The sequence below is a fragment of the Cornus florida genome, unplaced genomic scaffold (assembly GCF_030987335.1).
Source record: "Cornus florida cultivar Cherokee Brave unplaced genomic scaffold, ASM3098733v1 CherokeeBrave_3.0.0_Hap2_Chr11, whole genome shotgun sequence".
NCBI classification, from domain to species: domain Eukaryota; kingdom Viridiplantae; phylum Streptophyta; class Magnoliopsida; order Cornales; family Cornaceae; genus Cornus; species Cornus florida.
The window spans coordinates 109,276,474-109,289,674 of record NW_026775581.1 but is presented as its reverse complement, the minus strand read 5'-3'; the positions used below and the strand labels follow the sequence as shown (position 1 = coordinate 109,289,674).

The 13,201-nt window shown below is 48.2% G+C and overlaps 1 protein-coding gene across 1 annotated transcript; it reads left to right on the top strand.

Moving 5' to 3' along the window:
* Positions 1-835: 835 nt before the first annotated feature.
* Positions 836-3,923, top strand: LOC132286785 (uncharacterized). Its single transcript, XM_059789174.1, has 2 exons — positions 836-2,708; positions 2,811-3,923. The coding sequence occupies exons 1-2, from the start codon at positions 1,374-1,376 to the stop codon at positions 3,624-3,626; spliced, it is 2,151 nt and encodes a 716-aa protein (XP_059645157.1). The 5' UTR covers positions 836-1,373; the 3' UTR covers positions 3,627-3,923.
* The last annotated feature ends 9,278 nt before the right edge of the window (positions 3,924-13,201 follow it).

Sequence of the window (13,201 nt, the reverse complement as noted above, 5' to 3'; positions counted from 1 at the left end):
TATTTTTTTTTAAAAGAGTTCAGCATTCAACAAATCAATGATAAATGAAATTATTTTGATTTTAAATTTTACATCATTTAAATTGGCATTATATTTTAAAGTGATATTCAAAATGTATTATTAAACACAATTAATTGAATAAACATTTAATCATGATGCAGAATCAAGGTCTGAATTGAGTTATAGTTTAAGGTTGCATATCAAATTGGACTTTTAGTTTAATGCATTTGTATTGGAATAAGTTTATCGTGTGCTTTATTGGGCCAAAAAATACTATGCATGTCCTGCTCTGAAGATAGGTGATCAAACAGAGTCCCCAGCACCATAAATTTGGGAAAAACTTCTCTGTTGTTGGACAAACCCATTATCAATTATCCATTAAGCTACATAATACTCTGAATCTAGTAACACTAATAAAAAAATAATAAAAAAAATGTCTAATAATAATGAAGAAAATGCATTGCTAATATATGTGATCAAGTCATATTTATTAGAAATTCTTGATCTAAATGAATAGGGTATAGCCCAACTCTGTCATTTCAGCTTGTTAAGCTCAAATCTGGATTCACTACGGTAAGAGTTAACCTTGATGCAACGGTAAGATTGTTCTTCTATGACTTAAAAGGTCACAAGTTCAAAATAAGAAAATAATCTTTCTTTGACGAGAAATCAACATGGGTAATTGAAGATGCAAGAAACTCCTTCTATTCTTTCTCTCTCTAGAATTCTTACACCTCAACCCGAATCAAGATCCCCCTCCTCTTCATTCCAACTCCTATTTATAGATATTTACAAGATATTTACAAGATATTTACTAACTGCTGGACCTGGGCCTATTCCTCAGTAAGCCCTGGTCACTCTTGATGGGCTTACTCCCGCTCGGCCCATATGGCAGTGTCTTTTTATGGGCTGACCCAGCTGTTCGGACTGAAGGTTGTGTTTTGCGAGTCGGACCTGGCCCATGTCATCCAGGGCCTCCTCAACTGCCCCCATAATTGCCCCTTATTTAATAAGGGGTAATTATTGATGGCGTCTCATCATGACGCTGACGGCTCGAGATAACCACGTGGGGGAGCGAACGGTCAGATCCAGAATCAATGTTCCGGGGTTCGAGGGATTTCTTGCCTTCCCGACGCTTCGGCCCTCGGGCCCCCTTGCCTATATAATGCTCTCGAATTCCACTTCACTTCCCTTTACCGTCTCCATCATCAGCCAAATCTCCCTCTTTCTAGAACTGTGCTAAGCCTTTTCCGGTGAAATCCTTCGAGAGTCATTCTCCCAGCGATCTTGCAGTCCTCCGAGGTTAGTTTCGTTCTTTTTACTTTCGGCAGGCTTCCATTTTCCCTCTTTTAGATTCTTCTTGCACTTCCACCATGGTTGTAGATCTGGGTGTCCTTCGTATGAGACTTAGGCTTCCTGACAACATCGTAGTTAGGGTTTGCCCCCAAGACGTTAATATTACGACCGGCGCCGGCCTCCTGCCCGGCGAAGTCTTATTCACAAACCTTCAACTGAATGTTGTTAGGTTCCCTCTGCACCCTTTCTTTAGTTACGTCTTCAACAGATTGGGGATATCCCCTCTGCAGGTCAACCCCAACTTCTTTAGGATCATATCTGTTATGCTCTTATTGATGCGTGACAGAAATCTGGACCTTGACCTCATAGACCTCCTTCTGTGCTATAAGGTCAGTAAGATCCGTACTAACGAGCCCTTCTACCACCTCTACCCGTTCGAGAAGATGTCCATATGCACTGACACAATAAAATCTGAAAAGGGTTGGAGGGATAGCATAGTGGGTATTAGTGGGGCTTGGTCTTCGCCGGCTGCAGAGGATTACCCTATCCCGAGCGCCTTTGGTGTCTGCTCTGTCTCCTCCTATAAAAAATTCAAATCCCATAAACACGACTGCCCCTGTGAAACATGCGTTCCTCGTTTTTGCACTTACTTATGCCGCTCCTTGGGAATACCTTGTGATGACTTGAGCTACAGTGTTTGCAGGGATAGGACCAACTACTTGAAGAGATACGTTCTGAACGATATTCCTTCCTGCTCAGATCTCCTCACTTCAGACAACCTCTTCGCGCTCTCATCACTCGGCTACAATATGAGCAGACTGCAGATTCCCTCTTTTGGCAGGAGGAAAAATACTCCCCCAGTCATTCCTGCTGCTGGGGCGACCTCCTCTCCAGCGTCGGCTTCTTCTTCAGCCACCATATCTGACACTGCCCCGAGCGCAGTGGCTACTAACCCTGCTGCCAGCGCCCCTGCGGCCAACCAGAACGCGCCCTCCCCAGCTACCATAGCTCCTGCTGCTGCGGGGGGCGGTCGGGACAAAGAGCGAGGCAAAAGGCCTCATCCTGACAGTGAAATCGACCCTGAGGAGGAGCCTCTTATTAGAAGGACCCGAGTCTCTGGGCCGGGTACTCTCTTGCACCGAGCGATCAGAGCTCCTTCTCACTCTGGGCCTCCTGCAGCTGGTGGCTCTGCTTCTGCTTCAGGCCCCCCTTCTATCCCCAGCTTGCCGCCATGGGCCCCTCGGTACACTCGAACGGATGGGACGTTCGTGAAACCGAACGAGACCATGCTGAAGGATGGCCAGACCGCTATGGCCTACTACAGGAGCATGTGGACTCCGAAGGACATTGAGGCGGCAAAGGGCCTTTCCCAGAAGGACGTGTTCAGTCGCTTTCCCCAATCTGCTATGGAGGTGACTTTTATTTTCTAACTCATGAATTCTCTTATATTACTTGGTCTTGCCTTCTCCCGTTCTGACTATCGGTTTAACCGTTCTTATTGTGTACCTATGCAGACATTGTTTGGGATGATGGCCATGCAGAAGCAGGTGGAAATGGGGAACGCCAGGGCCCGAAAGTATTCTGACAGCCTGGAGGTGGCTAATAAAGAGAACGACCTCCTTGCCATGAAGAATACCGAGGCGCTGGTTCGGCTTGACAAAGCCGAGCAAGAGAGAGATGTCCTGAAAAAGGAGAATGATTCCCTTCAGGATGAGAAGGACGCCCTCCAGCTCGAGAAGAGCGTCTGGCAGACTGAGCAGGAATCACTCAGAGAAGAGAAGGCAGAACTCCAACGTCTTCTAGCTGATGAACAGTCTGCTCGGATGGCTTTTGAAAAAAGAGCTCTGGACGAGCGTACCGCTCTGATCGACGTTATCAGCAGAGTGGGTGGTGGGATGCTGGCCCTTCATGCTCGGTTCTCCAGGGTCGGTGCTCTTCGGTATGCTCAAGGATTCCGGGAAGGCTTCGCCGACCGGGTTCCGGATGAGGGACAGACCAGCTCCACTCCGGATGAGGTAGACAAGGATCTGGGGATCGAGCCTCTGGGGGTTTATGTCGACCCAGAACCCACCGAAGCGGAGCGTATATTTGATGAGTGCCAGGACATCGCATCCTCAAGGATCATCACAGCTCCTCCTGCCACTCTGCCACTGACCGCTCCCCAATCGTCGACCGTGGCTCCCTCTGTAGCCACTGCTGACGCTGAACCCCAGCCGAACGACTCAGTTATTCACCTGGATTCCCCACCTCATGAAGGTGAGGCGGCTGATGGGGCCGAGGAGGCGAGTCGGCAGGACCAGGATGCTGTTGGTACTGAGGCGTCTAGCTAGGGCTCCTTCGAATTCTTCCAGTTCATATCTTCTTGTAATGATGGACACCTCTCTTTTGTAAACTAAATGTTCAATATTAATGAAATGGCCGAACTCTTTTTCTCTATGTGGTGTGCTCTGTTCAACTTATCTTCAGTACATATATATCTTTTCTCTCTTTTTCTTTTTATATTAGTTTTGCTGTGTGTTTGTACGGCAAGTGCCTGGCGCTCGGCTAGAATGCCACTTGCCACTTGGCTTTAAATTTTTAGCAAGTGTCTGGCGTTCGGCTTATAGTGCCAGCTGCCACTTATCTTGCTTAAGTGCCTGGCGCTCGGCTAGAATGCCACTTGCCACTTGGCTTTCAATTTTTAGCAAGTGTCTGGCGTTCGGCTTATAGTGCCAGCTGCCACTTATCTTGCTTAAGTGCCTGGCGCTCGGCTAGAATGCCACTTGCCACTTGGCTTTCAATTTTTAGCAAGTGTCTGGCGTTCGGCTTATAGTGCCAGCTGCCACTTATCTTGCTTAAGTGCCTGGCGCTCGGCTAGAATGCCACTTGCCACTTGGCTTTCAATTTTTAGCAAGTGTCTGGCGTTCGGCTTATAGTGCCAGCTGCCACTTATCTTGCTTAAGTGCCTGGCGCTCGGCTAGAATGCCACTTGCCACTTGGCTTTCAATTTTTAGCAAGTGTCTGGCGTTCGGCTTATAGTGCCAGCTGCCACTTATCTTGCTTAAGTGCCTGGCGCTCGGCTAGAATGCCACTTGCCACTTGGCTTTCAATTTTTATAGTAGACCATTGGAAAAGAAAATTCTTCTCTTCTTTTTTTGTAAACTCCGGTAACTTGCTCATTCATATGTATTTGATTAACAACAAATAACATCCAATTAAAACCAGAACTTAGCTTCTATTGATAGTACCTCTTCAGAGACGTGGCGTTCCAGGGCTTGTTGACCAACTTTCCCGCCATGGTTTCCAACGTATATGCCCCTTTGCCAATGACTTCTGCAATTCTGTACGGGCCTTCCCAGGGTGGCATCATTTTTTTGACCATCCCCACCTTTCTTTTCAGAACCAGATCGCCCGGGGCAAAATCCCTGTGTTTTACTCTCTTATTGTGACTATTCGCCAGCACTTGCTGATACGATGCTAGCCTTATAGCCGCTGCGTCCCTCCTTTCGTCTATCATGTCGAGGTTCAATCTTAACATCTTGTCGTTCTGATCTCGACTCCATGCTAAGCTTCTGATAGTGGGGACTAAATGCTCAACCGGTATAACTGCTTCGGTACCATACGCCATCGCGAACGGGCTCTCCCCAGTCGGCCGCCTTGGGGTGGTTCTGTAAGCCCATAGAACGTTCGGGAGTTCATCCAACCACTTCCCCTTATGATCTTCCAGCTTCTTCTTAATGCAGGCGAAAATGGTTCTGTTTGTGATTTCTGCTTGTCCGTTAGCCTGAGGATGACTTACTGCAGCCAACTTCTGGTTGATTCCATACTCCTCCAGCAGCTTTCTTACTTGCCTGCTGTCGAGGTTTGTGCCATTGTCCATGACTATTGTTCTGGGAACACCGAAGCGGCAGATAATGTTGTTCCAGATAAATCGTCTCACCTGAGTCTGAGTCACGCTAGGATACGGTTCTGCCTCCACCCATTTAGTGAAATAATCCGTGGCCAGTAACACATACTTGTTCTGAGCTCTTGCAGTTGGCAGAGGACCGACCACATCCATCCCCCATTGCGCGAAAGGCCACGGCGAGGCCATTACGTGCAATTCTTCAGGTGGTTGGTGGATCATTGGTCCATATCGTTGGCACTTATCGCACCTTCGAGAGAACTCCTCCGCATCTCTTGACATGTTTGGCCAAAAATACCCTTGTGTCATTGCTTTATGCGCTAACGATCTTCCCCCAGAATGATTGCCACACACACCCTCATGAATAGCTCGCAATACCTGCTGCGATTCCGCGGGGGTGACACATTTCAAGTATGGGCCAGAATAGGACCTTCTGTACAGCTGGTTCCGCACGATGGCGTACTTGGCAGCATTCTTTTTGAGTTTCCTAGCTTCATCCCTTTGCATAGGCAAAACGCCATCTCGAATATAGGTAATGATCGGGTCAATCCAACTCGGTTCATACGGTATGACGTTGACTTGCCAAGGGTCCGAGACCATCGGTTCTTCGAAAATGGACGGCTGGGTCACTATTCCCACTGGAATCACCCTCGCCAATGTTTCACCACAACTTGAAGCACTGCATGCTAAACGGTCTGCATCTGCATTCTGTTCCCTCGGCAACTGTATGAATTCAATCTTTGCAAAGTCCTTGGCTCTACGCAGAACGGCAGAACGGTATGCCCCCATCATGTCATCCTTGGTTGCGTACTCACCATTTACCTGCCGAACAATCAGCTGCGAGTCACTATACACTGTCAAACTTTTGATCTGTAGCTCTTTGGCCAACTTTAATCCATTTAGCAACGCCTCGTATTCCGCTTCATTATTGGTGGCTCGGAACTCAAGTCTGAGTGCTTGGCTCAAGGAAGTACCTTCTGGGGTTTGCAGTTTGATCCCAATCCCAGCCCCCGTCGGGTTAGAGGAGCCATCCACAAAAAGTTTCCAAGAGCCGCTTCTAAGGTCCTCTTCCGTATCTTCGGCATCACATTCTAGTAGGAAATCGGCCACCGCTTGCCCTTTAATAGCTGTTCTCGGCTCGTACGTTATGTCAAATGAACTCAACTCTATGGCCCACTTTGTCATTCTGCCCGAGAGCTCTGGCTTGTGCATGAGCGTTCTGATTGGGAAAGTTGTTAGAACAGCTATGGGGTGGGATTCAAAATAATGCCTTAACTTTCTTTTTGCATTTACAAGTGCAAGTACCACCCGTTCGGCCTTTGAGTATCTTTTTTCTGCCTCCATCAGTGTCTTGCTTACATAAAATACTGGGTATTGCACCCCTTCCTTGCAACGAATCAGAACGGCACTCGTCGCGACACCAGATACTCCAAGATATAGAAATAACTTTTCTTCCGGTTCTGGGGCTGACAGGACTGGCGGATTCTGCATATATTGCTTCAAATGAGTCAATGCCTGTCGTTGCTCATCCCCCCAGACCTGCCTTCCATGGCTCCGAATCGTGTCAAAGAATGGTTTGCAGTGGTCTGACAACTTTGAAATAAATCGACTTAATGCAGATATTCGTCCTGTTAGGGCTTGCACCTCTCTGATCGTCTTTGGCTCGGCATTCTTAATCAAAGCCTCTGCTTGAGCGGGGCTAACTTCGATGCCCCTGCGGTTGACCACGTGTCCCAGAAACTGCCCGGAACTCACACCGAACGAGCACTTGGTCGGATTGAGCCTCATCCCATATCGCTTTAGTACATCAAATACCTCTTGCAGATGCTTCAGATGATCATCCTTTTTCCTACTTTTCACCACCATATCATCAATATAGGCTTCGACAATCTTACCCATTTGATTCTTAAAAACTTTGCTGACAAGTCGTTGATAAGTTGCTCCCGCATTCTTTAATCCAAAAGGCATAACCTTGTAGCAGTACGTTCCTCGCTCGGTGACAAAAGAAGTTTTTTCTTCATCTGCGGGGTCCATAGGAATCTGAGGAGGCCCTGGATGACATGGGCCAGGTCCGACTCGCAAAACACAACCTTCAGTCCGAACAGCTGGGTCAGCCCATAAAAAGACACTGCCATATGGGCCGAGCGGGAGTAAGCCCATCAAGAGTGACCAGGGCTTACTGAGGAATAGGCCCAGGTCCAGCAGTTAGTAAATATCTTGTAAATATCTTGTAAATATCTATAAATAGGAGTTGGAATGAAGAGGAGGGGGATCTTGATTCGGGTTGAGGTGTAAGAATTCTAGAGAGAGAAAGAATAGAAGGAGTTTCTTGCATCTTCAATTGGCGCCGTCTGTGGGAAACGCATAAAAGTTTGGTTGATCAATGAGGAGGATCGAATGGATTCAAACCAATTCGGTTGATCGAGACTCGATCTTGCGAATTTGAATCCAGATCTGAGCGATTGTGACCTACTCTGGAGGAATTACGATTCTTGAAGCTTTGGCAGGAGTGACTTCAGATCTACGCAACCGCGAGTTGCTCGATTGTGACAGGATCTGACGGATTTAGAGTCCAGGCAATTCAGATCTTGTAAACAGTGAGCATAATTCGGAGAATTAGAAGCCAGATCTAAAAATTCCTACTCACGAAGCTTAGATCTACTCGCGAGCTTGAGATTAATGCCTTTACTCCGTTCGGGAATAATGATAGGTGAAAGCTCCAATCCGATGGAGGCTGTCCAGCAAACAAAGCTTGAAGAGTTGATGAATTTGATTGAAGCTCTCAGAAAAGAAAATGCAGAATTGAAAGCTGGATTGCAGCATCGGCAAATACCCGCAGTCTCGCATCCGCTTCCGGTCGGAGAAGGAGGTGTTCCATCTAGTATCGCGCATCAAGGCGATCAGAACGAGAACAATCAGTCAGCTCACCACCGTGATGAAAGGATGATGGACAATTCGCCGCCAAATGTTCGTCGAGTTGAAGATCACGAAGGCTCGACTCACGTTGATCCGCAGCGGGAAAGGTTTGACCGAGAGGAAGTGATGGAGGTAGATCGCCGTCGAGTAGCGTCGCCTTGGCAGAGAGAGTTCATAGAGGAACGGTCGTTCGATCCGTCTTACCGGCCCTCCATGGTTACTGTCACTCATCGCAGTTCGGAGGGCAGAACCGTAACTCACAGAGCTACCGCCGGACTCCAGAGAGAGAATGAAGCTCTCCGATCCGCAGCTCGGACGGTGGATTCACCATTCACCGACGAGATCTTGAATGCGCCGCATCCAAGGAAGTTTGCTATGCCAGTCTTTATTCTGTTTGACGGAACAACCGATCCGATCGATCATGTGTATCATATCCAGTTGAAAATGGCCCTGAACACGGAAAACGACTCTTTAATGTGCAAATGCTTCCCTACAAGTTTGGCCGGACCGGCGCTCAGCTGGTTCAAAAACTTGCCTAGGAGCTCCATTGGCAGTTTCAGGGACCTGTGCGATCGGTTCATAAGCCAGTACTATGGGAACAAACGCCCGCCGAAGGACATCTCGAGCCTGTTCACGATGCGGCAACACAAGGATGAACGGCTCCAGGCCTTTCTTACCAGGTTTAATCTCACTAAGAGTATGGTAATCGAATGCCATCCTACTACGGCAGTTCAAGCCTTCAAGTTAGCCATGACACGCGGAACTCCGTTTCACACCAGTCTGGTAGTGAATACGCCAGCTACCATGGACGAACTCAATGAGAGAGCCGATGGCTTTGTGCGCCTCGAAGAAGAGGAGGCAGCTAATGCTCGGACAACGTCGCTTGTGTCGACCGAGGAAAAGTCCAAGGCAAAGATCAGGCAGAAGCAGGCTCAGCCGCAACGTCAGACCACTTGGAAGGCCGAAAAAAGGTCCAGGGAGGAAGAGTTGATTACTCCGCTGAAGGTCACTCTGGCGAGGTTATATCAGGAGAACAAGGACAAGTTTCATCCACCACTGCCAATTAGACAACCCCTCGAACAGAGGGATCAAACTAAACATTGTGCTTTTCATTCTGATTTCGGACATCAGACTAACGAATGCAGGAACCTGAGGAGGCAAGTGGAGATGTTGATAGCTAGAGGGGAGTTTGCGAGTTATGTTCAAGGCTCGGCGATGGAGCAGAATCGACCAGTGGAACAAATAAAAAGGAGTCATAAACAGAGCTCCCACAATTCGCAACCAGTTCGTATAATCAATGCTATCCATGGTCGACCCGAGCCTAGTGAAGAGCCAGATGAGCTGCTACGGGTGCGCCTGCGGCAGGCACAGATGAAGAAAAGGGTCGGCAATGTGACCACTCTACACCAACAGAGCCCGTCAATGCAGATAAAGTTCGACTGGACAGACCTGCAGCGTGTCCAACTGCCTCATGACGACCCGTTGGTAGTCAGTTTGACAGTGGCAGAGTGCTTGGTGCGCAGAGTTCTGATCGATCCTGGGAGCAGTGCGAATGTTATGCCAAGGGACACATTTGACAGGCTCGACATTAAACCAGAGAGGCTCAAGCCCACCGGAAATCCCTTGTTAGGGTTCGATGGGAAGAGGGTGGAACCCGTCGGGATGGTGGAAGTAGAAGTTCAAGCTGCAGAGCGAGCTCTTATGGAAACTTTTGTGGTTGTGGAAATTCACCCCTCGTATAATCTCCTGATGGGAAGAGGATGGATTCACAGAGTCCGAGGTGTACCCTCAACTCTGCATCAGGTCATGAGGTGCCTCGGGCCCGATGGAGATAAAGTGATAGACATTCGGGGGGATCAGGTCGCAGCCAAAGAGTGTTATTCCGTCACACTAAAGCATGCAGGGAAGGGAAAGGCGCCCGTCCGGTCGACAAGCCCCAGATAGCAATTACAGGAACCTCCACTCGAGCAGAATAGGGTGGAGGAGTCAGCCGACTTGACCGAGGAGCCCCTTCTGGATGTGCAGATCGATCAGTCCAGGCCAGAACGAACTACCAGAGTGGGTATAAGATTGACCAGAGAAGAGCAGCAAGAGCTAGTGGATTTCTTATCCCACAATGTCGACGTATTTGCATGGAGTCATCTCGACATGCCTGGAATTAGTCCTTCCGTCTCCTGTCATTCCCTGAATGTCAATCCTAATTTCAAACCAGTGAAACAGAAGCAGCGAAGATTTGCTCCAGAACGTAATCAGATCATAACGGAAGAAGTTGATAGGCTGCTTGATGCGGGATTTATCAGAGAGGTGCACTACCCTGAGTGGTTGTCTAACGTCGTTGTGGTGCAGAAGAAAAATGGGAAATGGCGCGTATGCATTGATTTCACCAATTTAAACAAAGCCTGCCCGAAGGACAGTTTCCCGTTGCCTAAGATTGATCAAATGGTGGATGCCACCACGGGGTATGAGCGTTTAACCTTTCTGGACGCATATTCAGGTTATAATCAGATTCCTATGGACCCCGCAGATGAAGAAAAAACTTCTTTTGTCACCGAGCGAGGAACGTACTGCTACAAGGTTATGCCTTTTGGATTAAAGAATGCGGGAGCAACTTATCAACGACTTGTCAGCAAAGTTTTTAAGAATCAAATGGGTAAGATTGTCGAAGCCTATATTGATGATATGGTGGTGAAAAGTAGGAAAAAGGATGATCATCTGAAGCATCTGCAAGAGGTATTTGATGTACTAAAGCGATATGGGATGAGGCTCAATCCGACCAAGTGCTCGTTCGGTGTGAGTTCCGGGCAGTTTCTGGGACACGTGGTCAACCGCAGGGGCATCGAAGTTAGCCCCGCTCAAGCAGAGGCTTTGATTAAGAATGCCGAGCCAAAGACGATCAGAGAGGTGCAAGCCCTAACAGGACGAATAGCTGCATTAAGTCGATTTATTTCAAAGTTGTCAGACCACTGCAAACCATTCTTTGACACGATTCGGAGCCATGGAAGGCAGGTCTGGGGGGATGAGCAACGACAGGCATTGACTCATTTGAAGCAATATATGCAGAATCCGCCAGTCCTGTCAGCCCCAGAACCGGAAGAAAAGTTATTTCTATATCTTGGAGTATCTGGTGTCGCGACGAGTGCCGTTCTGATTCGTTGCAAGGAAGGGGTGCAATACCCAGTATTTTATGTAAGCAAGACACTGATGGAGGCAGAAAAAAGATACTCAAAGGCCGAACGGGTGGTACTTGCACTTGTAAATGCAAAAAGAAAGTTAAGGCATTATTTTGAATCCCACCCCATAGCTGTTCTAACAACTTTCCCAATCAGAACGCTCATGCACAAGCCAGAGCTCTCGGGCAGAATGACAAAGTGGGCCATAGAGTTGAGTTCATTTGACATAACGTACGAGCCGAGAACAGCTATTAAAGGGCAAGCGGTGGCCGATTTCCTACTAGAATGTGATGCCGAAGATACGGAAGAGGACCTTAGAAGCGGCTCTTGGAAACTTTTTGTGGATGGCTCCTCTAACCCGACGGGGGCTGGGATTGGGATCAAACTGCAAACCCCAGAAGGTACTTCCTTGAGCCAAGCACTCAGACTTGAGTTCCGAGCCACCAATAATGAAGCGGAATACGAGGCGTTGCTAAATGGATTAAAGTTGGCCAAAGAGCTACAGATCAAAAGTTTGACAGTGTATAGTGACTCGCAGCTGATTGTTCGGCAGGTAAATGGTGAGTACGCAACCAAGGATGACATGATGGGGGCATACCGTTCTGCCGTTCTGCGTAGAGCCAAGGACTTTGCAAAGATTGAATTCATACAGTTGCCGAGGGAACAGAATGCAGATGCAGACCGTTTAGCATGCAGTGCTTCAAGTTGTGGTGAAACATTGGCGAGGGTGATTCCAGTGGGAATAGTGACCCAGCCGTCCATTTTCGAAGAACCGATGGTCTCGGACCCTTGGCAAGTCAACGTCATACCGTATGAACCGAGTTGGATTGACCCGATCATTACCTATATTCGAGATGGCGTTTTGCCTATGCAAAGGGATGAAGCTAGGAAACTCAAAAAGAATGCTGCCAAGTACGCCATCGTGCGGAACCAGCTGTACAGAAGGTCCTATTCTGGCCCATACTTGAAATGTGTCACCCCCGCGGAATCGCAGCAGGTATTGCGAGCTATTCATGAGGGTGTGTGTGGCAATCATTCTGGGGGAAGATCGTTAGCGCATAAAGCAATGACACAAGGGTATTTTTGGCCAAACATGTCAAGAGATGCGGAGGAGTTCTCTCGAAGGTGCGATAAGTGCCAACGATATGGACCAATGATCCACCAACCACCTGAAGAATTGCACGTAATGGCCTCGCCGTGGCCTTTCGCGCAATGGGGGATGGATGTGGTCGGTCCTCTGCCAACTGCAAGAGCTCAGAACAAGTATGTGTTACTGGCCACGGATTATTTCACTAAATGGGTGGAGGCAGAACCGTATCCTAGCGTGACTCAGACTCAGGTGAGACGATTTATCTGGAACAACATTATCTGCCGCTTCGGTGTTCCCAGAACAATAGTCATGGACAATGGCACAAACCTCGACAGCAGGCAAGTAAGAAAGCTGCTGGAGGAGTATGGAATCAACCAGAAGTTGGCTGCAGTAAGTCATCCTCAGGCTAACGGACAAGCAGAAATCACAAACAGAACCATTTTCGCCTGCATTAAGAAGAAGCTGGAAGATCATAAGGGGAAGTGGTTGGATGAACTCCCGAACGTTCTATGGGCTTACAGAACCACCCCAAGGCGGCCGACTGGGGAGAGCCCGTTCGCGATGGCGTATGGTACCGAAGCAGTTATACCGGTTGAGCATTTAGTCCCCACTATCAGAAGCTTAGCATGGAGTCGAGATCAGAACGACAAGATGTTAAGATTGAACCTCGACATGATAGACGAAAGGAGGGACGCAGCGGCTATAAGGCTAGCATCGTATCAGCAAGTGCTGGCGAATAGTCACAATAAGAGAGTAAAACACAGGGATTTTGCCCCGGGCGATCTGGTTCTGAAAAGAAAGGTGGGGATGGTCAAAAAAATGATGCCACCCTGGGAAGGCCCGTAC